At 46.1% G+C, this 23,332-nt stretch overlaps 1 protein-coding gene across 1 annotated transcript in view; it reads right to left on the bottom strand.

Annotated features, from left to right (window-relative positions):
* Positions 1-6,988, bottom strand: part of CAPN6 (calpain 6) — a gene marked incomplete at its 3' end in the record, with an annotated part of 56,190 nt that extends 49,202 nt beyond the window's left edge. Inside the window, exon 1 of the mRNA XM_082003970.1 lies at positions 5,888-6,988. Within this exon, the coding sequence (XP_081860096.1) occupies positions 5,888-6,052 (165 nt within the window). The 5' untranslated portion in view covers positions 6,053-6,988. The remainder of the gene's footprint in view (positions 1-5,887) is intronic.
* Positions 6,989-23,332: the final 16,344 nt, after the last annotated feature.

Here is a 23,332-nt window from a genome sequence, read left to right as displayed (position 1 = left end):
ACTCGGTGAAAAAATTGAGACAAACACAAGGTTTAGTTAAAAATAAAGACAGACAAAATATCCTTTCAGCAGAGCGACTGTCGTTCCCAAGTATTTTCACTAGAGCTGCTTGCTGCTAAAAGCCGATACTGACCAGGACCACCACACAGAGGCAACGTTTGCCCTCAGTAAGGGGTTAACCAGGACAGGCGGCCGAGGACATCCTAGGGCCAGGAGAAATAGCAGGGGGGTGAGAGGCTTCTCCTACCTCTTGGCAAGAGACAGCTACCCCCAGCCCCACTTCAGCCTGGCAGAGGGGATGGAAACTCCAGGGAAATCACAGGAAAAGAGCAGGATGGACTTTGACGCCAATATTAATGAGCAGAAAACGTCCACCAATGGGGGGGATTCTTTCTTCCTATTTTTCTAACAAACCAGCGTGTTTTCCCCAGAGAAAATTTCAGGTGGTTTGTGTCTTACATTATTGCTTTTGATGTAAATTGTGGGGACCTAGTTCTAAAAAGGAGAGTCCCTCAGCTCTGCATTAGGTTCTAAAAGCACTTCTTGAAAGTGGCTGTGACAAAAACCCAGCCATTTATAAATCCTTGCTCACAGACTGAGCCCTTCTGGCTGAGGACAGTTCTGACCAGTCCCTGCATGACTTCCCCCACAACCTGCAGAGACACAGTCCCTCTGCGATGCTGTGGAACAAACAGAAGAGGGAACGACATACCTCGATTTTCGTATGATGCAAGGGGGTCCGTGCAGGTGCTGCAATAGGAAGGTGGGGATATGCTGACCCCACCCTCCCTCAGTGGCAGCCTGGAACAGAACAGACGCAGTGGGAGCACCTCCCTGTGTGGTGTGGAGGGCAAAGGAGGGACTAAGCCATACCTCATAAAGACACGTTACAGCAAGGAGTCTTCCTGCACGCTGAAGGGCTCTGGAAGATGCTGTGCTTTTGAAATGGTCATGCTCAGCTCAGTTATTATTTTACAGGTAGACAGAGGAACTGAGATATTAGCAGAGCCCAACGTCCTGAAACACCAGCAAAGGATTCACGCTGTTGGCATCAACACCTGAATTCACATTCTGAACTTCTGGTTGGCAGAGACCAGGCACTTCTGGGGTATGATTCATCGCAGCCTGGAGGCAACATCTCAGGTATGTCAGTTCAATCACACCCTAAAAACATCAATTCTGCTCCACTGCCTGTAGCGGGAGCTGGTGGTGACTGCCCCACATCAGACATCCATTATGAGCATCTAACCTTTGGGCAAGGCAAGTCCCAAAGTGCCCATAAACGGCCTAGGGCTGGCCGGGCGAGGCCCTCCCCTCCGCTGGGGCTACAGCAGGCCAGGAAGGGCAGGAGGCAAGACGCTGACTGCCAGGGAAACCACAGCCAGCAGTCTGACACCGGTGTCATCTGTCAACAAAAATGTCACTCTGACAAAGATGATTTCTTCTATGAAATAAAGTCCAATATTTCCATTTTTTTTTCCCAGAAGTGAAAAACAGTTTGGCATTTTTATACTATTTTTACTTTTTATAACCCGTCACTGGTATGGAGACCATCACAATGGAAGGTGATATAGAAACAAAGCAAACTAAGATCCAAGCTCATTTTTAGGCAAATCTTCTGGCACATTCAGACTTTTTCTTTTTCCTACTTAGAATAAAATAGGGAATTTCAGAGTGCTACAACTTGCCAATTCCACGTTTTAGCCAGCTCCATCAAATATCCCAGGTGGGTTCAGACCTTTTCAGTTCATTAACTAGCCAGCACTGAAATACAGCATTATCAGCAAACATGCACCTAAGGTCCTGTGTACAATCAGAACCCACCGGCCTGGCCTTCAAATCACACCAAACTGCACCCAAAGAAACCAAGACCCAGCACTACACATAAGCAGTGTGCTTTGCTCTTATTTGGTGGATAAACTTTCCGTAACAACGTTTCTCCTTGGAAAGTCACGCCATCCTAGGGAGACTGCATGGTAATTACATGGTGCCTTTTGTGTTCTCCAGTTTCTTAATACTGGGATGTCATAGAAGTAACACTACCCTGTCTTTGTTCTCTTTCCCAAAGAGACTTTAAAAGTACAAAACAAGTAATTAATGTCAGATTGTTAATGACCTATCCCCATGAGCCTGACTGGAATGAGCAAACAGAACATATTTAACATTGCAGGTGCAGATCCAAGGACAAAAACAAAGTGGAAGAAACCCTTTACCCCTCCTCCTCTTTTTTCTCTCTCACTTATACTCCTTTTTCCATTAGGGCAGAATAAAACCCTTTTGACCATACAGATACTCTTCCTAAGCATTTGCTCTGTCTGGCCTCCACCAACCATTTAGGGTAAGTGAACAAAGCATGAGCATATTTGAGAGCTGAAACTAGAATATCAGCTTTCACCTTTCCTCAAAAAAGCTTTAGATTCACAAACCCCAGATGTAATTGTTTGGACACCAGCATCAGTGACAGCAACTGCAGAGACATGCCCCAGTTCTGCGTGCACTGGGCAGCACTCCCCAGCTGCTCAGACAGCTACACAGGCTTTCTAAAGCAAAAAGGTGCTTGCTTGTACCAGCGTACAAATACCAGCATCGGGACAGGCTACCCACTGCCTGTGTTGATGGTAGGAGTACAGGAAACTGGGTATCACCGTTTAGTTCCTTCACATTCAAGATGCTGTGCAAACATCTGGGGGTGGCTGGGGTAGACACTGCTGTAGTTTCTCAGTGAGTTGGTCAGGCAAGACACCTAAGTGGCCTGCTATCTCAGTAGATGACAGTTCTGGCCTTCACCTTACACTCATATTGCAAGACCATTTCCCTCTCCAAAAAAGGAAAGCCCATCACTCCAAAAAGACAGTTAAGCATTCAGCCAGTTAACTGAGAGTACAATATAGTTCCGCATGGCAAAGCGGAGATAACCTATGAACAAACAGTGGGAAGTAGATCCTCACCTCTGCTGTGCTGCACAGAGAGAAGCCCCTCTCCGTCAAGATGTTCTAAGCGGCTCACCATGAGAACAACGGCAGCTTCCACTACGTCCTAGGCAGCAACTCCCTCTCCCACCCAAGAAGGGCAAGACTGGGACACTCTAGCTGTTCCCTGCAAATCTGTAGGAGTAGCCCCACATGGGCCCCAAGAGCTGTTCTCTCTTGGAGCAAGGAAGGCAGGCACAGCTTTAGAACAGCATACAGAATCACAGAATGACTGAGGTTGAAAGGGACCTTTGGAGGTCATCTAGTCCAATGTCCCTACATCATCATCCAGATCATTAACAAAGATGTTGAACAGGACTGGACTCAGTATTGATCCCTGGGGTACAACGTTGCTTACTGGCCTTCAACTAGACTTTGTATGACTGATCACCATCTTGAATGAACACACACGCACAAAAGAATGGCCTAAAACGGCATCCTTGTCTAGAGTCTAGCTCTTGCTTCACATCTCTTAGGAAGCACAAAGGCTCTTCCTGACCTCGCTGTGACTGGTTGCATGGTATTTCTTGTTCGGGATGGGGGATGAAAAACTCCAATAAACAGGAAAGCACTACAGAAATAAAAATAAACCCAAAGACTTTGGAATGCCTACATTTTTTTCCAAATTCATTCTCTCTGTTCTTCAGTCTCATGTCTTACTTGGAAAACTAAAATGAGAAGCAGAAAAGCAACCCTAGCTCTGCTCACTAAAATGTCAGTATTGAAGCTGCTGTGAGAAATGAACACTACCAGGAAAAAAAAAAAAAAAAAAGAAGAAAAATACCCCAACAGTCTAACACCATCCTGGCAAATACAGTGCAACCTTGGTCAGCCTCATCTGTTAGCCCCTGTCACAGAGGACAGGAAACAGTACCAGTTGCATGTGAAGTAGATCACATTGTCACTGGCATCATGTTTTCTAAGAAAAGACACCCAAGTTTGTGCTTCCAGAAGATTAACTCTAATCCCAGAAGTGGACATGGGTGAAATAACGGACAAATTCATCACACTTAAGTGCATCGGGCTAGAGGCTTCCACTGTCCTCTTCATTACACTTGTCAGAGTATGAGAACAGATTACACTCCCTGATGGAAAGCCACATTGTCAAAGTTTGGAATGATTTTGTATTCTTCTGCATTATTTGCTTATGGCTGTGAACTACTTTATAAATACAAGATATGTGAAGAATAAAACCTCAGAGCAAACCAACTAACAGATACCAAATATAAGTAATATTAACAATTTGAAAGGTCTAGTACATTAGTCACAATTAGAAGCAAGTGACATATTTGTTTTCCTGTTAAGATGATAGTAAAAGTAGCAAATAGTTGTGTACAGACTATAGCTGCTCATTTTGAATATGAAATAACTGGTGTGTAATCGAGGTTTCATAGAAGTCAAGGGCAAAATCCACAGTAACTTCAGCATAGCCATGCAGAGACCAGAGACGACAGCAATCAATAAAGGAAGACTCTCCATTCCCCCAGAGTAAAACTTGCTACTAAGATTTCACCAGAACCTCTACGAAACACAGCCAAGGAAGAGGGTATCAGGTTCACTACAGAACAAAGGTCTGCTTAGACAACTCTTGGGAACTCACCTCCTCCCCTCTGCATCAGCTACACATCAGTGTAGCTGAGTATTCCCTGGGAGTGTCCTGCCTTATATTGCAGAAGTCATCCAGAGCTCTTAAGACCTGTATGTAGCTGGGCTTTGTGGTTCCAGTATAGTTAACACAAAAGGTAACCTGACAGCCAACTATACACACATGGTTCCCTCTTATTTATGGCACTATGTAGAGAGAGAACCAACTGATTCTGGAAGTACAAGTTAGTTCCCTGCGGAACAGAAATGAATCCATTTGCTTTGGCCGGAAAGTCAGTATGTGCTGACAATGAGGGCTCTCAATTCATTCCATTGGTGGCAGTCATAAATATCCAAGTTTGGTTTTTTTAGTGTAACAGGATCACTCCACCAACGGTGCCTTGCTGTTTGCTGCCTCAGACAGACCCCTTGCTGGGCAGTGAGTGGCTATTCTCTTTCCTACCCTCTCCTCCAAGAAATATTATGCATCATTTGTTTATACATATAAATGAACTAGCCATTATTTGAGATGGAGAAACTTCCCCTTGCTACTGTGAGACTTCCTTTTGCCATACATTTTAATAAGGCACAAGTTACTCTGAAAACATGCAGTAAGCTATAATAATGAACAATAATCCTACATTATTGAGTTGTTTCCAGTGTTCCAGGCAGTAAGATGCTATCTATTCAGTTAATAAAAATCCAATTTTCTATAGTGCTTTTTGCAAGGGTTATATCTAACTTAAAGAAAAAAAAGAGACAAATTGGGGGGCACTAGATTGCTAGATTAGCTAGCTAAAGCTCAGATTTTATATTGTGATTACTGTGCACACACACCAGGCCCTCAGAAGTGACAGGTATTGAAGAGATACTTCAATTAAGAATCTCAATACCTTGCTGAAATGCTTCTGCAAACACAGCAACCTAGACAGGTACATATCCACAGAATGACCCAGGAAATGAAGAATTTATTTGCAGAATATATGCCTGTATTGACTGACCCATTACTGGTATTCTTTAATTAAATAGAGGGCTGATTTCAACATCACTATGGCTGGAGTCACCTCACACCACTGCTTCTTATGAGAGTGCCATCAACAGTAAAAAGCATGATTATGCTGCACAGAATGCTTCCTTTTTGTCTTTTTACAGTAAAGCGTGACTTTCATTTCGGACAGTAGTGTGACATAGAGGGGCTGCTGTCTGAATCGCACAGTGACAGGAAATGAATGGAAAGAGGGAGGAAGAATATACTCGCATAACTGTTTTAGCACAGACAAGACAGTAGTGGAACAATACAACCAGCACCTCCTCACAAAGAGAGCATCAGTTACCTTTGGGCGCTTCCATTCAACTTTTCTTGGTGGTGCCGATTGATAGAAAAGGGACTCATCTGAAGCTGGAAACTCAGGATCTTCGAAGAGCCGTCTCTGCTGGATACACTGCCCTTTCAGCTCATGGTACTTCTGATCTTTGAAAAGTCGCACTGACGAAGACATACCTTTCTGTTTAGATAAGGTGAATATCAGCTTGTGCAAATTATGAAACCTCCTTAAAGTCCACGGATGATGCCACTCAATGGTCTCTAATAACAGAGCATGTAACTTGTTCTAAATAAGATTAATTACTGATTTATGTGAAAAAAACAGATTATAAATTAGATTATGTTAAGTAGTAGACTAGAAAACCATAAAAATCAGCAAGATCTTCTATATTAGGATGGTATTTTTGGCTGAACAGAACTCATATCAGGAAAGACATTACAGAGTCCAGACCAGGCACAAAATCAGCATTTTTCTTTATCTAATTGATTGGAAAGTTAACTGAGTGGGGCTTGGCTCTCAGTTCTGTACTATGTGTGAAGGGCTGGACCATCTTTCTGTCCTACATTTTTCTTCTGGCCACTAAAGCTCTAATTATCTACTCCAACTCTTACGCCTAAAGAAAACAAAAAACAGATTTCCACAGTTCTCCATCTTAATTTAAGTGACAATATTTTGGCTGGTATTATTTTCTTTGAACTTCATGTTGTATTTCAGAGAACTGAATTCCCAGAAGCAGCAAATATTTGCAAATAATTGATGAGAAGTAAAAAAAAAAGAACAAAACCAACAAAAGCAAAAACAACTCACAACAACAACAACAGACGACTTGCTCTCAGGCCTTAGTTCCCAGAATCGCAACTATCTAACCTGCCAAGTTTACGGTAACAGCCACAGAACTCAAATAAATTGCTTAAAAACATTCTAAAAACCAGAAATCAACTACAGAAATCATTCAGGATAGTCTGAAGTCTGGGGTACATGAGGGATGCTACCTCTATGTCAAGAGAGGGAGTGGAGAGAGTATCTGAACTTACTCTGTTTGGAACACTCTTGTACGTCAGTTCCTCTCCTCTTCCTTCCCGCCACAGGCCAGAGATGTATCTCCCCTTCCTCGAGTTATCTACAGCAATAAAGACAAATGCAGGTTGTCCTGGTGTCAGATTGTAAGATTTAAACAATGTGCATGCAATGGGCTTGGCATCACGTTGTCCTAGCAGCTGACTTGCTGTGTCCTGTTGCAGTGATCTCAGCTCATGCTCCACCTGCAGCATGAATTGGATGAGACTCCACAAATCTGCAGAAAACTAAACCAAGCTGGGCACAAGCCTTTCCAGGCACAGAAGTGAGCACAATGGGAGAAATATAGAAGAGTAATGAGGAACACTGGGAAATTTCAAATTTACCATGGACTTTGTTCTTGCGAGTGAAAGCTACCATGACCAAAATAGTCTAGGGATGGTTTTAACACTCTCCTGCTCTCCCTCTCCCCTCACGCCAAAACAAATCATGTGGTCCTTCCAGGATGAGGAACACTGCTCTAATGCCTTCACTCATGGGAACGAGGAGAGTATTCAGGAGCACTCTTCTACCTTGTTGCCATTCTTGTACCCATTCCAAAGCTTCCTAACCACACTCAGAGTCATCTACCCCAAGTGTATCACCCGATTTCTACCAATAGAATCTTAACACAGCAAAGTGATAGGATAAAGAACAATTTGTTCTTGATATTTTGACCAGCCAAATCTTCAAATGCCAGCTCATGCTCCTTCCTTTCTCAGGGCAAAAATCCAGCAGTGAATTTTGCATACATCAGGACTGTAACGACTTTGAGTCAAATCCTGCTGCTGCTGGAATCAATGGAAAAAACTCCATTTTCAGCCAGGCCAAGGATTCCCCTTCCGGAACTGGGCCTTGGAGTCCCTTAGTGACTGTGTTATCCAGCTTCAATAAAACAAAACTATACTTAAATGAACTGTTCAAAACCAAAATGTTTCACTGATACTATGCCATTTTTAGTAATTTCATTTTTCTTAAGGGCTGTGTTTTTGTTAATTATCTCCCTCAAAAAAAAAAAAAGTCACAAGGCATCTCACTTGGCAGATGGCCTCCCAAGGCAAGGCAAATAGACTTGCTTCCCCCCCCAAACCAGTTCTTCAAATTCAAGTGCAGAACGATTTGTCAATCATACTAACGTAGCTCAAGGCCAAAAAAAAATTAAATAGTTTGGTTAATTTGGGTGGGATATAGATTATTTCATGATAACTGGCATCGACGCTTATTAAAAATTCCCCACGAGCTAACCAAGATTCTAAACTGAGCCTGTTTGCAAGATATGTTTGTTTTTAAAATAGCCCCTGGGTGATAAGGTTTTCAGCTGCCACTGCCTAATTCATAGAGATAGGTCTTTAATGACCTCATTCCCCTACCCTTTCTCCCCTTCTATCTGCCGGACTGGAACGTGAGTCCTTCCAGCATTAACACCCCATAACACAACAGCCAGTCTCATAGCAGTACACAGAATGTGGTCAATAAAGCACAACACATGAAATCAAGCTGCTACCTGCCTCGGCTGGGCTCCAGGGCTCCCAGGGCTGCCCGGCCTGGCTGCTAGCTGCTTTCCATCCACCCAGGAGACACCGAGCTCTGGAGCTGAACTGAAGTCCCATCACCACCTGGTGAACTAGTAGGAACTCTCTTTTGCAGGAACTCAAAACCACCCTTTTGAAACACAACAGAATTCTCTTTTTCTTGTTGGAAAGTCCACAGTAAAGAATGTAAATGCAGTTTCCATACAATAGCCTGGTGGTTTGAGCACAGAGGATGGAGAACCACAGCTGAGCCCCTCCTCTCCTGGGGTGTTCACCTACTAGGATATGGCCTAACCCGGCTGAGACACAGAGCAGGCACCTGGGTCCCACTCCAAGGTTTATTTTTGAAGTACAGCTCCCAGTTTTTGACACTCAGTTGAACACCGAAGCTCCCAAACTAAGATCCACACTCCCTCCTCCTTTCTCGAGTTCACAGTAGCACAGCTTCCCCTGCTCTGCACCCAACAGATTTACCTCTGGTTCGGCTGACACTCATAATGTACAGCTGCGCTGAGGCAACACCAGGCATGGCTTGGCAGCCGCTCTTTCCAGGGCTCCCTGCGCTGTCACGCGATACGGAGCGAGCTGTGCACAGCGTTACGAGGGCTAAGAAGCACAGTCCTAAAAATACCGTACAACAGTTCAGAGACCCTCTACCACTCTGTAGAGAGAAAGGGACGACTCCAGGAGAGGGATGGAAGAGAAAGGAAGGGGGAAAACCCCCAAAGAGCTCAGGTCAGCCATTCTTGTATTTTTGGTTTATTTCCCTGACCACATACAATTACAGGTTTGCTTTTCATCTTTTCCAGCCTCTGAGCTGAGCTCCCCAGCACTTCACCTCTTTGGGCAGCACTACAGCTCCACAGCTGACCCCAAGGTTTCCACAGCACCGTGACAATCCCCCTTGGCTCCTGCAAGAGCACAGGAGGTCCCACATCGCTCAGCTTTCAACCACTGAGCTCTAAAGTCTTTCTCCGACCCTCTCTTTTTCCAGTGAGATTCCTATTTTGATCAGAAAAAGGATTTCAGCAGAATAGTAAAGACAAGCCAGCACAGGTCCCCGTTTCAGTCAGGCTCTACTTGCAGAGCCCCGTCCTCAGTCGGACAACAGAAGTATTTCATTTTTACTTACAGCTGATACTCAGAGACACTTCCCTCTGTCGGAGCCGGCAAGAGTACGGCTAAATCACATTCAACACAGTGGCAAATACTAGCTCCTGGCATTATTAGCAGCCTTAAATTAAAGGGACATTCACTTGAAATCCAGTTCTTCACAGAAGCATTAAGATGAACGTGAAGTATTATTTCTACTACCCAACAGTATTTATTTATACTCATTATTTTCCCATCTTAAACTTTCTCTTCCCCAGCTGCTACATAAAAGATTCATAACAAACCAGACTGACTTAACTGTCCAGACAGATGAGTGAGGGAAAATTACAGCCTCACTACCATTAACTTCATGCAATAAGCACAGAAAAACTAACAGAAGAGGTCATCTCTTCTCACCCCATTTTTGTTACTCTGTGTAACTAAGTGACACACAGCGTAAAAAGTCAGAGAGAGAAGTTACTGCAGCTGTTAAGCCAGCTGCACCCCTCAGCAGCACGCTAGCTTGCATGCGAAAGCATCCGTCCCACTCCCGTCGCCGCAGGAAGGGGCAGGGACAGCACAGAGCTGGGTTTGCCTTAACAAAAACCAGTGCTTTCACTCCCAAAGGCAAAGACTGCCAAGCAGTTGCAGTGAACCCTCTGTTCTAGATGCAATTCCTCTTCAAGGAAGAGGCTTCGTGTGTTGTAACTCATAAATTTTATCACGCACCCCACTCTTCTGTTCCGACTGCAGGACTCAAAGGAATTTCCATGCACAGCACCAGGACTAAAAGGGCAAGGTGCATTTCTAGCCAGTATTTAAGGCCACAGTTGAACACGGCTTTGAACATGAAGCTGCTTCTTCCAGCAAGTGGATCTTGAGATGAAACTACCCAAGCTCAGGCACACCCCAGCCTCGGGACAACATTCCTGCTGTTCCAGGAGCCCCTGCCTGGGAAGACCACAGAGGGATGCCAGAAAGAAACACACAGCGTATGCCACGCTCTGGGGTAGCTCACGGTTTTAAGATTATTATCCACTTGCAGGTACCAAGCTTGCTTTTGTTTCATGCAAACAGTAGCATTACCAATAACAACCAACACCTAGTTCTTGGGTTTCTCTTTTGGAATGGCAGTTGTGCTCCAGTCTTGACAACGCACAAAAACCTCCCAACTCTGAACTCTGTTCTTTCAATACTGACTTACCACCAAAGGTCAAAACCACTGTTTGGACTGTGACAGCAAAACAGGGATTCAAGTATTTAACTGTTTTGCAAACATAGTTTAGTATTTTCCTAAATAAACCTCTTTCTCCAAACTCAGAGCTTGCTTCAGAGCAATCAAATCGGCGAGTGCTTCCAAAAAAGCAGCCCTACAGCCAAAAGCTTTAAATTACTATGAACTGGTTTTCTGTAAAAGTAACTTCCAGGGCTCCAGCTGGAAAAGGTTATTGCCTTCTCTTCCTGTGCAGAACAATCACAGCTCCTTACAAAGCAGTGACTTTGCAAATTTGTATTAAGAGTGTGGGGGAATGTAAAGCAGTTGAAAAGCTTCCACTTCACATACGCTGCAGTTTCGTGATCTCGGCTGTTCCACTGCTACTGATGCATCAGAAACACCACTGCCCTGTAACACAGAGTATCGCTACCGGAGAAATTTACTCATTCAAATTCTTTAAACAGTTCAGCACACTAACTGCACTGGGAGTCTTTATGCTGGATTGGGTATCCTCTCTTCTTCTGCATAAGCCAATATAAAAGTATAAAGTTAGCCTTAAATCTGTATTGTGTGGATATGCAATTACATTAGTAAGAGCATGTTCAATTTGGATCAAACTTGCCACACAGGATAATTTAATAGCACCCAGTCCAGTATTAATGACTGTGGTCCCAGGGCTTCTCAGTTGTTTTGGATAGCAATGCTCTCCCTGCTTGGATGAAATACCAAGTTTTATTGTGTGCTCTGGGCCCTGGGGATACCATGATTGTACAGCATTAGCCCTTCTTTCATCCAGCTTTTGGATTTTTCAACAAAATAAAGTTAATTTGACTATTTTATGGCCTCTGCAACTCAGTACTTTAATAAGCATATCAAGGTTTCTCTGTCTAGCTCAGCTCAAGAATTGGTTCAGGGAGACACAAGCATTTGTCTTCTCGGAAACAGGAAGGTGCCATCGTTGTTCTGCTCTGCACTTTTGCCATACTTAGCATTAAAATTGAGAGGAGAAAACTCACGTATTTTCATCTGAGAATATCTGCCCATATGCTATCACTTCTGAGCAGAAAAGCAGAGGAGACTAACTGGACACCAGGAACAGGACTGGCCACAACCTGTTTGTTTTCATGAATGGCATCAAGGACTGGCAGAATCATCTGGCTAGAAACCTAAGCTTTACTACAATAAAATTAATTACAACACTTGTACTGCAACATCACAGTGCTTAACCAGGTTTTTTTTCAGGTCTCACTGGGACAGACAGACTTTCTGTAGCACTTTAGCTGGGAGCCAGCATGCAGTTTGTACTGCAAAGCCTGCGTCCAAGCAAGATGGCTCAGGAGGATGGGTGTCAGTTCAGGACCAAGCCTGCTGTTCCCACAAGCCCAGGAGCTAAGCAGGAGCTCCACCAGGAACCCTGTCATTAATTTTCACAGTTTTTTCTCTCTCCCACCTCTCTTCTAGTCAGTTCCTGGTGAGATAAAACACAAGCCCTTTCTTACCCTTCAGGAAGAGAGTGCTGGAGTCAGCGAAAAGGCCTTGCAGCCCTTTGGGGTGTGCATGCTGCAGCCCCCCATGCCACAGTAAGAAGCACAGCTGCCCCAGCGCTCAGGGCCATGAGCTGACTGGTGGTGCTGGGGCTGGACAGGTGAAGCCAACAGCAGCTGAGAAAAGCGCTTGCAGGTGAGTACGCCCAAGGGGGAAGGAGTCCATCTGGCACGAGCAGAAGGAGGCTGGATTTGTAGGGCTGATGGTCAGGGGTGTGTGTGATCTTTTCAGCTTGAAAACTGAGCAAAATCAACACGCATGTGTGCATAAGATTACTCAGCATAACAATGCCCAAGCCTGTCAGTGTTTAAGAGGCATTTGGACAATGCCCTTAACACCACGCTTTAACTTTGTCAGCCCTGAGTTGGTCAGGCAGTTGGACTAGATGATCATCGTAGGTCCCTCCCAACTGAAATAGTCTATTCTGTTCTATTCAAATGCTGATTTCATGGTCAAAACCACCTGACGTCCTGGCAGAACACACTCAGAGTGAACTCTGGCTTTACTCCCTCTCTCCCCTCCTTGTCTTTTCTGTGAGTTTATCCCAGTGTAGTTGCCTATGAAATAGCTTTTAAGCATTTTCTCTCTCCCCTTGCGCAAAGGCAAAGACTTAAAAGGGAACATAGTGAGCCGCAGAGCAGACTTTTGCCTCCAACTGATGAGTTTCCAGGTGAAACCTTCAATAGCTAAAACGCTTCAAAATCATTGCAAGCAGCAGCAAAAACCCAGGGCTCCTGCCTTCAATTCAAGTGAATGCTGTAAGGACCAGGCTACCAGGGACTGAGCTCGGCCACGCTCCCAGCTCGCCTCCCCGCTGCCACGCACGCCTGCGGCACGCAGGGCTGCAGCTGGGTGCCAAGGTTGGTCGCCCGACGGGAGCCCAGCAGCCTGACTCTGCTCACACCGAACAGAGAATTACTTCTTGGCGAGTGCTCTCAGGCAGAGGCTACTGCCGTCAAAAAGCAGCACATGCTGTTCCGGTGCCTTCAACCAAACTAGAAAAGCGGCGGTTTCTGCAACTGTGTTTTGTGTGGCGCTCAGTCCTCTCCACACATAAGCAGCAAATTGCTGAAAGGCCTCTGGCACCGAGACCCCAAGGGGCTCAGCCAGAGGCACAACTTTTTTGGGAGCCGCAACTGAAAATCCGCAGTGCACCAAGCAGCTCTGTTGTACTGAGCATGTACTAAGTTAAGGGCACACAAAGTCCACGAGCTATAGGTATATGCGGCACTTAACAGCTTAGACGTTAAGCAATAGCTTGAGTAAAGTTTTTTTAGACTACATCTTAGCCTTAAGGTCCCAGTGTTTTGCCTCCGTCTCCACTGCAGATGCTCAAGTCCCTCACTACATCTCAGCCAGCGTTCAGCAATTCAAAACTCTCCGCACATCCGGACCCTGAGGGTCTCTGACTCCTAGAGCAGCCAGGGTGACAGTACAAGGATGTATATATAGCACTACAGATCAACATGCGCGCGTTTGCCTGCAGTTGACACGCAAGATTAAAATGCTTTTCTAAACAACCGTGCACCAGCGCCGTGCACACGTGCTACCTTTTCAACGGGACACAGAAGCAAGTACTCAGGGTGGTCATTTCTGTTTCAGGACAGCAATTGCCACTTGCTCATTTTATGCTGCCACCTTGTTTCACTTGTGAGAAGAGTTCTGTTTCGGGTTCTATATATTGCACAGTTATTATATTATATATATATAAAAGTATATATATATTATATTGCACAGTCTTAGTACAGCTTGGTCCTTTAGCTAAACTGATATAAAGTCTCTCTTTTTAGTGAGGACACAAAGTGGCTATGGGACACATTTTTAAGGGTATGCAGGCAGACAGGATTTTCCAAAGTGCACAGGTGTCTGCATAGTTCAAAAAACTTCACCTTCAGAGGCTTCCAGTATAGCCTGAGGACCAGACAGATTTGCAGCTAACTACAGAGAGGTACAACTCCAGTTTTGAATTAAAAGGAAAAGTAATTTAGTATGGTAGATGCCAATTGTTACAATTAACATTAATCCAAGTCAAGAGATCTATAACAAGCTCTATAGAAAAGAACCAACAGCAATGTCAGTTGATTTGTTCAAGCCAAGCTTTTGTGCTGAAACCACAGGAAACAAATTTCTTCAGAATTCCTGTATCTCCCCGTTCTGCGTTTTCATAGAAGTTAGTTTAAAAAACGACCACGATTGCAAATTCATGGGTAACTCCCTATCAGGCCACCCCTTTATTTTACTTATCTACTTATCTATTATTTTAGACACAGTATAAAAATCTCTCCTTCGCTAGAACAACAACAACAAAAGTAAAATACCCACTTGAATTTCACAGTGAAAGAATCCACAGAGAGAACTGACAGTATTTTGGAAGATCAGAAACAGGATGGAGAATGGAATTGTATCAGCACTGAGATAAATTACACTTTATCAGTCTGGCCCCTTTATTTGGTACAACTCTTAATGATGCCTGTAGAGAGAAGGCTAATGTTAGGCTGGTTATCCCAGAAGAAATGAGAGCAACCATGCTTTCACAATAAATCACGAGTGCTTGGCTCAGAGTTAGCATACAGTCAAGATGTGACTTTCTGAAAGAAATGTACATTACCGCAGTAGACAAAAGCATTTTCTCACTGTGCTGGCCGAAGCGCTCATTACTAGTGACACAGAGTTTTCACCCTGGTGATAAGGTGCAAATCAAGTAAACACGTTTACAGGCTACCTCTGGCACTTACCTGGCTGGGGTCTGTCCCTGCTCTGAGGCACATCAAACTCCAAAATGATTCCTGCAAACAAAGATCCCCTCGGCTTCTTAACCTGAAACTCTTTGGACTGTACCAAGATCACATCACCAGGGGGGTGTGTTTCGGGATGACCCTTCCAGTGGTGAGTCACAGGGACACCAGGAAACCTTCGCAGCTGACCCAAAACGCAGAGCCTTGTTTACCCCCGGTGAGTGGTCTGTTAGCCGTGGCTGTGGCTGTAACTGGGGATGAACTTTTAAAGAAGGAGATGAGGCAAGGCTGTTTGGCAAGAGTTGCAGGCATTTTTTTTTTTTTTGTATGGAAAACAGGGCAGATTAACGTGCACCATGAAAAAAATTACATTCCTTATTAGGCTGCACACAGTTCCTCACTTGCATAAAGTCAGTGTCAATGCCTCTGCCTCAGCGTGTGCCTTCCGATGACGGCCCGTCCAGGCCGTAGGGAAGAGTGACACACAGCTGCTGTGGGACTCGCAGCTGGATGGGGATGTGCAGGCCAGGAGATGCAGCAACACCCAACGGGTGGCTCTGTGCCCTTGACTCCGAGCGCTGCGGCGAGCCTGTAGCAGCCTCGGGGCCGGCTCTCGCACGCTGCTGGGGAATTTCTCCCGGCTTGACTGTTCACAGTCTAAAATGGCCTAATTTTGCTGTTCCCGTTTCACTTGTGGAGGGGAAAACAACTTGAATGACAAAGAAGCCCTGTCTGGGAGAGCCACAGAAGAGACTCCAGAGGTCCCCAGCCTCAGCCCCACGGAGGCCGAGCTGCTCCTGGCTTCTGCACCACTGCGAACCATCTCTCTTCATCTCTGATTCTCACTCAAGCATTCACCCTGTCTTGCTCCCCTCCCTGTGCTAGTGAAAGAAGATATATCACTTCATGGGGATAACAACATCACCTGGAGCGCAGAAAACAATACATTTCTCTGCGCTGTGGCAAAATAAAATATAGGACAAATATAAATTCTCATTAAGAAGTGGTTTTGGTGAAACAAACTTCCCTCCGGAGCCCCAATTTCATTTTGGGTAAATCCTAAACATTTAGATTAATTTGACATAAAATTTTTCTCATTTGAGGATTATAACACCTTGATTTTACCATTATGTGGCTTTTTTTAATATATATTTTAGTAAATGTAGTCCAATTTTTGAACAAGTACCATTTCAAAATACATTACAAAATTTCATTTGTACCAGTAGTTTTAAATATTCTCCTCAATTTGCTTCCTCCATTTAGTCCTCCTTATTTTAGCATAACTGGTCTAAGTTTACAAATAGGTCCATTCCTTCTCCCAAACCCTGCTATTCAGCAAATCTCCTACTTACCTAAGGTAGTTTGGATCTCAGGGGATGACTTACATCCAGAAAACACTCTGAAGATGAAGTGTTAAGTAGCAGCATAAATTTCTGTAACTGCAAGGTTCGCTGCAGGACTGTTTGCTCTCCTGAGCACTTACCCAGCCTCCCTTTGAAGGCATGCTGAAATTTGGACAGAAAATTCCTGGAAACTGCCACTACAGTTTTAGCATTTAATGAGTAAAAAAAGCCCTACATGCTAAGGCCATGTGTTTTCAATTCATGATTGAGTAAGCAGACCAGAGTTTAAGTCATAATAAAAAGCTGACAGCTGCCTATGTATACCATGCGCACTGTGATTGATTTGTGTAGCTGAGGGAAGAACATGAAAAATCCTGTGTGAGTACAACAAAATTCTACGTTTTGCGAGCCGATAATAAATATTCACAGTTTATATAGATGTGTTCTCACAGTAGCTGCCTTTGATCCAATGTGGAACAAAACCATGAGAACTTTTTCATATGAGTATTAAATCTTGTGGCATAATCCAAGAATTGTACGCAATTTGTCTGGGCCGAGGAGGAGCTCTTGCTGGAATTCTTGTCAGAAACAGGAATTCCTTTAGACAGGCAGCAAGATGAGCCACACAGGCAGCAACCAAGGGCAATCAGACAGCTCCAGTCTCACTATAGAACCATGGCAGAAAAAGCTCATAATTCAGTGGGGCTACACCAAAGCATTCAAAGGGACATAACTCACATACTGCTGTGGTCTGGAAAGAGGTCTTGCTTATTGTGAACAGTTTAACCTTCCAATACAGTACCTGAAATGCTTGGATGTTCCCAGCAGCCTTTAGCCTCCCTGTTGGAAGCGTCCTGAGCATCATTACCACACACTCCTCTACGCTGGTTTACATCAGTGACTGTGTCGTGTCCCTGATGTCCCCATTGCGGTCTTGCACAGCCTGCTAACACCCCCCAGAGCAGTGACCCACCACACTCTCCTCTGCTCTAGACTGGCTGCTTTCCAAACCTGACTGATGCCCACCCCTCAGCAGGCCAACAAGAGCCCAGAGCTGGCCCCTTGTGTAAAAGCACATCGCAGCACAAGTAAACAAAAGAACGTGCTCCCTCACAAGGCAGCGTTGCCACACATCGGTGCATTCAGCACCTAGCTCTGCCCCTATGCTCAGAACCCATCCATACCTCCATAAATACCTGTCCTCCTCTGCAAGGGGACACCTTTCCATCTGCACAGCTGCGCATCCACAAGCGATGCCAACACCCCTCAGTCCTCAAGCCCTGCACCCTCAAGAACCACTCCTTGTCCCCTTGTAGCACACTGGCCTTCCCAGGGCAGCAAAAGCCCAGGCTGCAGCACGTGGCCTAATCAGTGCTTTGCCAGCTGTGCCTAATGCAGAATCACTCACAGCTGCAGAGAGGACACAGCTCTGTCCTACAGCCAGGCAGTTTATTACACAGCCGCCAGAGACAACAAGGGACTGTTTTGACCCAGGCAGTGTGCTCTGGCTCTGGGCCATCAGCAGAAGGTTTGATAGCAGGACACACAGAACAGCTATGGTCTTACCAAGGCAATGGGTTCTGAACAGCTCTTAAAGTGGTTAAGAGGTGTCCCAAATAAGGATGCTAGTGGGTATCAGCATTAATTGTGGCTACTAGAATGAATGAACTGTAGTGATCAGACAAGAAGCTGTTCCTTTGCGAGCAACTTGACCCTTCATCCCAAGCAGTAAGTGTGGCACATTTCCCATTTGCATCTGGTTCAGCTCTGCTGGGGCTGCCATATCTCTGAGGTCTGAACAAGGCAAATACTAGCAAGATCCTAACAATCAGGAACAATGCCCAAAGCTGGTAGTAGCAGCAGAGTTTGAACAGGCTACAGTCCAAAGCCACCCCATTTTACTTATTCAGTATCTGCAGCATCCTGCTATCTAGAACTAAGCATTGCTCCTCCCTTCCTACCCAACCCTGATCCAGGAGAGCTACTCTTGCAGAAACACTCTCTTCTCAAACAGGGATGCACTAGCAGGGTCTTCTTCACGCCCAGGGACTTTTTTTTTGTCTCACAGTTCAGTTCCAGCCTGCTTTGCTCCAATAGCTGTTCTCAGGCCTGGCAGAAGAACTATTACTGCAAGGTGCCTAGGTAGCTTTGACCCACTCATGACTATTTATCACAGAAGCCTGCAACCTGCCCATCACCTTGCAAACACACTCCACTGTCAGGTTCTTGTGTCCCACCAGAGCTACATTCATCTATTATTCACTTAATTTCATGGGGCAATTTGTTAATAAAACATTAGGTGGTTTCCAGCAGAAAGTCTACTTAAATCCTACATGTTTACTCTTTCTAATTTAAGCAGTTTTGTACAGAGAAGAGCCCGAGAGGCAGACCTTGAAAATTAACCAAGATTCACAACTTTCAGAGCCGAAGTCCGATTTGGCTCAACAACATTTTGAATCCAGATCACTCATGCCCAGCATCTTGGGATTTTGATAATCGGTTCCTTCATACTTTCTTCCATAGCATAAATGACAGGAGAGATTGGAGTTAAGGGATCGATCCCAGACTGATGGTTTGCTGGCAGTGAACCTCCTGCACAGCACTGAGTAAAAGGAAGACAACCCCTGAAACAGAGAGCACAGAAGGGGCTGTGCTTTGCCCCTGTCTACAGCTGTCAGAGCTTTTTTGCCCACTGAGTGTACAGGGCAGGATTTAACCCCCGACTACCTTCACCACAATCATAAAAAAAATTTCTAAACTTTGAGAAATAAAAGGCCCAATTCTACAACTCAGAGGCAATAATCATTTTAACAGAAGTAGGGAAAACCAAGGCAGCACTGCCATCTCTCAGGTTCCCTGGAGGAGCAAGATTTGCAGCGGGCGTTTGGAGTTATTTTTCAAACAGGCTGGTCATGGGGGAAAGGAGACTGAAGAGGAGCAGAGGAACATGGCTCCAGAGCAGACACAGCCTGAGGGAATGGCCCTGGGACCCGCCTGAACAGACGCAAACCTAGCTCGCCCGCGAGAGCTTCACAGCCCAGCTCTCCCCCGGGTCCCAGCAGCAAAACGGTCGCTCAGCACTGTAGAAAACCAGCTTTCCCCTCACTGACGGGCACCACGGCCGCGTCCTGCAGACCGCTGAGGAGCGGCACAGCCTATCGTACGCACCGACGGTACCTCTCTCCGCAGGGAAGGGCTGGCGGGAACCGCCTCCGCTGAGGTGAGGGCGCGTGCTGAGCGCGCCGGCCTGGAAGCGGCCTCACGGAGGAGCGAGTTGAGGCGGCTTCTCTTCAGCTCGGCGCCGGTGGGTGGCTGGGCGGGTAGCGCATCCCACACCTTCCCAGCTGGGAACCACGAGCAGCTGTGAGTAAGTCAAGGACATTACTCGCAGCTCCATCACCTTCCCGGGAGCGCTCAGTACCGGGCTTACAAGAGGAGTCCCTTCAACACCCGGCCCGATCCCTGCCGCGGAGGGAGTCCTGCCTAGGGCGGTCGGGACTCGGGAAATGCTCCGCGGCCCGGAGAAAGCGATCGAGCCCCCGGCCTCGAGGCTAATCCCGGAGCCTGGCAGCCCGCCCGCCTGCCCGCCGCCTCCCGGATCGGGATGCTTGGCCGGGCGGCGCCGCCGCGGACCGCTAGGTGGCGGCCTCGCCCAACGGTGCGCGAGAGGCCGCTGGCGCCAGGCGAGGCGGCCCCGCCCCGCCCCGGGAGCCGCCCGCCGCCATCTTCGTGCTGGCAGTGCCGGGGTGTCTGTGGGGGCGGGAGCGCAGACCTGGGGTTCAGGGGTTCAGACCCAGATCCAGGGGCTCGCCATTTCTGCGTGGCGGTCACTCGGGCGCTGCCATGGGAAGGGCCAGGAGAGCCCCCATTGCGTGGCCCTTGAGTTGACCTCAGCCTGGGCCTGGGCTGTGGGCATGTTCTGTGCGAGCAGGCCGTGCCCAGCAGTAGCGTTCAGAGAGGAAAATGGCACAGGGACTGGAGGAAGAGGCTGGGTCCTCTTCCACAGCCAACGGGGACCTTGGGCAAGTCGTTTTGTCTTCCTGTGGTCCCATGGGTGAGGCAGGTTTTTCCCCACGAGTGACGTGGAATATGTTCTCCGTGGGAGTGTGGAGCTCTCACTGGCAGTGAGGGCCCTGCAGAAAGTCAGTGAGATTTTTGAGAGGCACACAGGAAGCATGATACGCTGCCATTTACCATTTGTGTAGGCAGACATCAATCATGCTGAAAAACACACATGAAGAGAAAACTCCCTGAGGAGCTTACAGAAGACAGGAGTTTCCCTCTCTTTGAATTGTCATTTGTATTCTGAGTGTTGTGTAAACATGAAATATTTAAAACATTGCCTGTAGCACTCTTGCTTCTCGGTGGGATGTGGATAGAGTGGTTCCTGTCTCAAGGTCATGAGAAAAGCTCTCGGGATGAACTGTTTTCCCTTCTCCATCGAAGCTGCTGAGACCTCTAGGAGCACTGCCCCTCTGAAACAGGCTTAAATCAAAGCCTCGTTTAACATTAGGAGGAGCTGGAAGGGGATTCGGTCACATTTGCTCTGTCACTCACCGTCTGTGGGATGACGCTGCTGCAGGAACGTCGTCTGAGCCTCTCCTGAGCGTGCAATGCAGCGCCGCACGCCTGGGGAAAAGTCCCAGGGCAGCGTACTTTAGTCAGGACTCTTGCCCTAGCAATGCTCACTGCAATTCACGTCTGTTTTGGAGCTCATGACGTTTTACCTTGAACACCTGACCCCATAATGACTTTTTTAAAATTCCGTGAAGGCCTGCCTCCTCACAGTTTCAGACTGTGGCTCAGATGGTGCTGGTAACTCTTAGCAGCTACGCTAGTTTCACATGTGAAACTCTTTACATGGAGTCTGGAGTAGTGATTATCCTTCTGGCTGGCACCTGAAATCCAAAGAAATTCTAAGCCCTGTTAGGGCATCTGCCCTGTGTTTTGGCTGTGGCCCTTAGGTGACTCCCCAGGTCACACAGAATCCTGTAGCCACACCAGGAGATGAAACCAGCTCTCCTGGGTTGTAGCCTACTGGTCTAATTACTTGTTTCCTAGTGCTATTGCTTGACATTTTTAAAAGTCACGGCTGATCTACTTTTCTGACCAGCAGCAGAGTATCTCGAGTCATTTAGATTTAAAGATTTAAGGATATTAAGGGCAGGCTTGTTTTTTTGCATCTAAATCTGTGTCAAGGGGACAGAAAAGTGTTTTTTAGTTTCTGCTTTAATGGAATAAGCCATGAGGGGGATGCTGTACTTGCCCATCTGCAGTACTTTGTCATGAGACACTAGCACAAGGAAATTGTGCTTTAAAAGGAGCTAGGAGGAGGGCACGGGAGGACACATTTGCCCTTATTCTCAAGTTCTGCGGCACGTAACTGCACTGCCTCCCCTTTCGGTTCCCCTCCCACCCAAAGGACAACCTATTCATTTGCAGAGCTACAAAAGCTTGGCCTCATCTCACTGCGTTTGGCTCGTCTTCCTGCTGCATGTGCACAGTAGTACATGGGTGGGCGACCTCATTTGAGAGTTGATTTCATTATAGATCAAATGTGTTCCTCCCCTCACATATCTCATAGTTATCTTCTTCCCTGATGAGGACGTCTTAATTAAAGCATGGACAATTTGTGACAGAACAGCATCTTCCAAAGATTTTCTTTCCTGGATGCACAAAGGCGTTATTCTCCAAAGGCCAGGCTGGTAATCTGTTAATTTAAAATCAAGGTTTTATTGCTGCATCCTACTGTAGATGCCGGTCACCTTCCTAGGCAGCATAGCAAGAATCATAATATACAGGCTGATTACAGATTTGGCTGTGTAGGCATCTTCAGTGGGAATTTTTCTAGTTATTTCGGTCAGGCTGCTGTACTGTGTTAATACAAGCTTAGGCTGGCTTTGCTGCCTTATTTTTCATTAAAGCTGGGGCCATACATGTCAAAGAATGGCACCTTTGTCCTCCTCCTGTCCCCAAAAAGAGCAATTGAGGACCCAAGCTAGTGCTGCGGTGCTGCACGGCTCAGGTCTCTGCACCGTGTCGCACTGTATGATGTACACAGGCTCTTAGTCACGTCTCTTGTGTCCAGATTTTCATAAGCTTTTAAGGCAACTAAAGATGCAGGTCAGCCTAATGGGACTGATAAAGCACTGATAGAATCAAAGTGGTGCCACTGGGGTGTTCAGACCACTAATATGTTTTTGCAGCTCTCCAGAGGATCTCCCCATGGTTATGAAGACTCATATCCATTTGGACATCTCTGCTTTAGAAGGTGGACAAACACTGACTGATGTGTGGTCTGGAGAGCAGCAAGCAGCCAGCCTGTGGTGACAACCTCTGAGAGAAACTTTTTAAATCACGAAATGTTACGACATATGGTGAAAGGGTGCACCTGAGAAAGTCGTCAAACTCATGATTTGTTGCCCTGGGCTCAAGAAGATCAAGATCTGAAGATGCTGAACATCATCACCTAAAATCCTCCTCAGTCTCCACATACCATTAAAAGCAGTGAATCTGCTGTGAAACCTCAGTGCTGTGAGTGGCAGCCTGTGTCACCGAACTGACATGTTGCCAGGGACCTTCGGAAATAATCTTTTTCTCCTCGGCTCTGGTTGCCTTCCTGGCTGTCACTCTCTGACGGTGACTAGAAGAACAGAGGTTTCACCAGCTTAGTGGCACTTCCCACAACTGTATATGGGTGCTAAAAGCACACTCTGGACACTTAAATTAGAAGATGACACATGCATCGTGGCTGGAGGACAGTTGTCAGAAGAAACAAATCTTTTCCAAACAGCTGTTCAACTGCCAACACTCCTTTGGGTGCACCAACTGTGGGAAGACCTACACTTAAAATAAATGGGTTTCCAGCACAAGCAAGCAGCGGATTGAATGGATGTTTATTGTTATTTTCAGTGGCAAAGGTGTGAATATGGTAA

This window comes from Phaethon aethereus, assembly GCF_964289735.1.
Source record: "Phaethon aethereus genome assembly, chromosome: 10".
NCBI classification, from domain to species: Eukaryota; Metazoa; Chordata; class Aves; order Phaethontiformes; family Phaethontidae; genus Phaethon; species Phaethon aethereus.
Note: the sequence above shows the minus strand (reverse complement) of the source record. Positions and strands in the feature narration are given on the sequence as shown.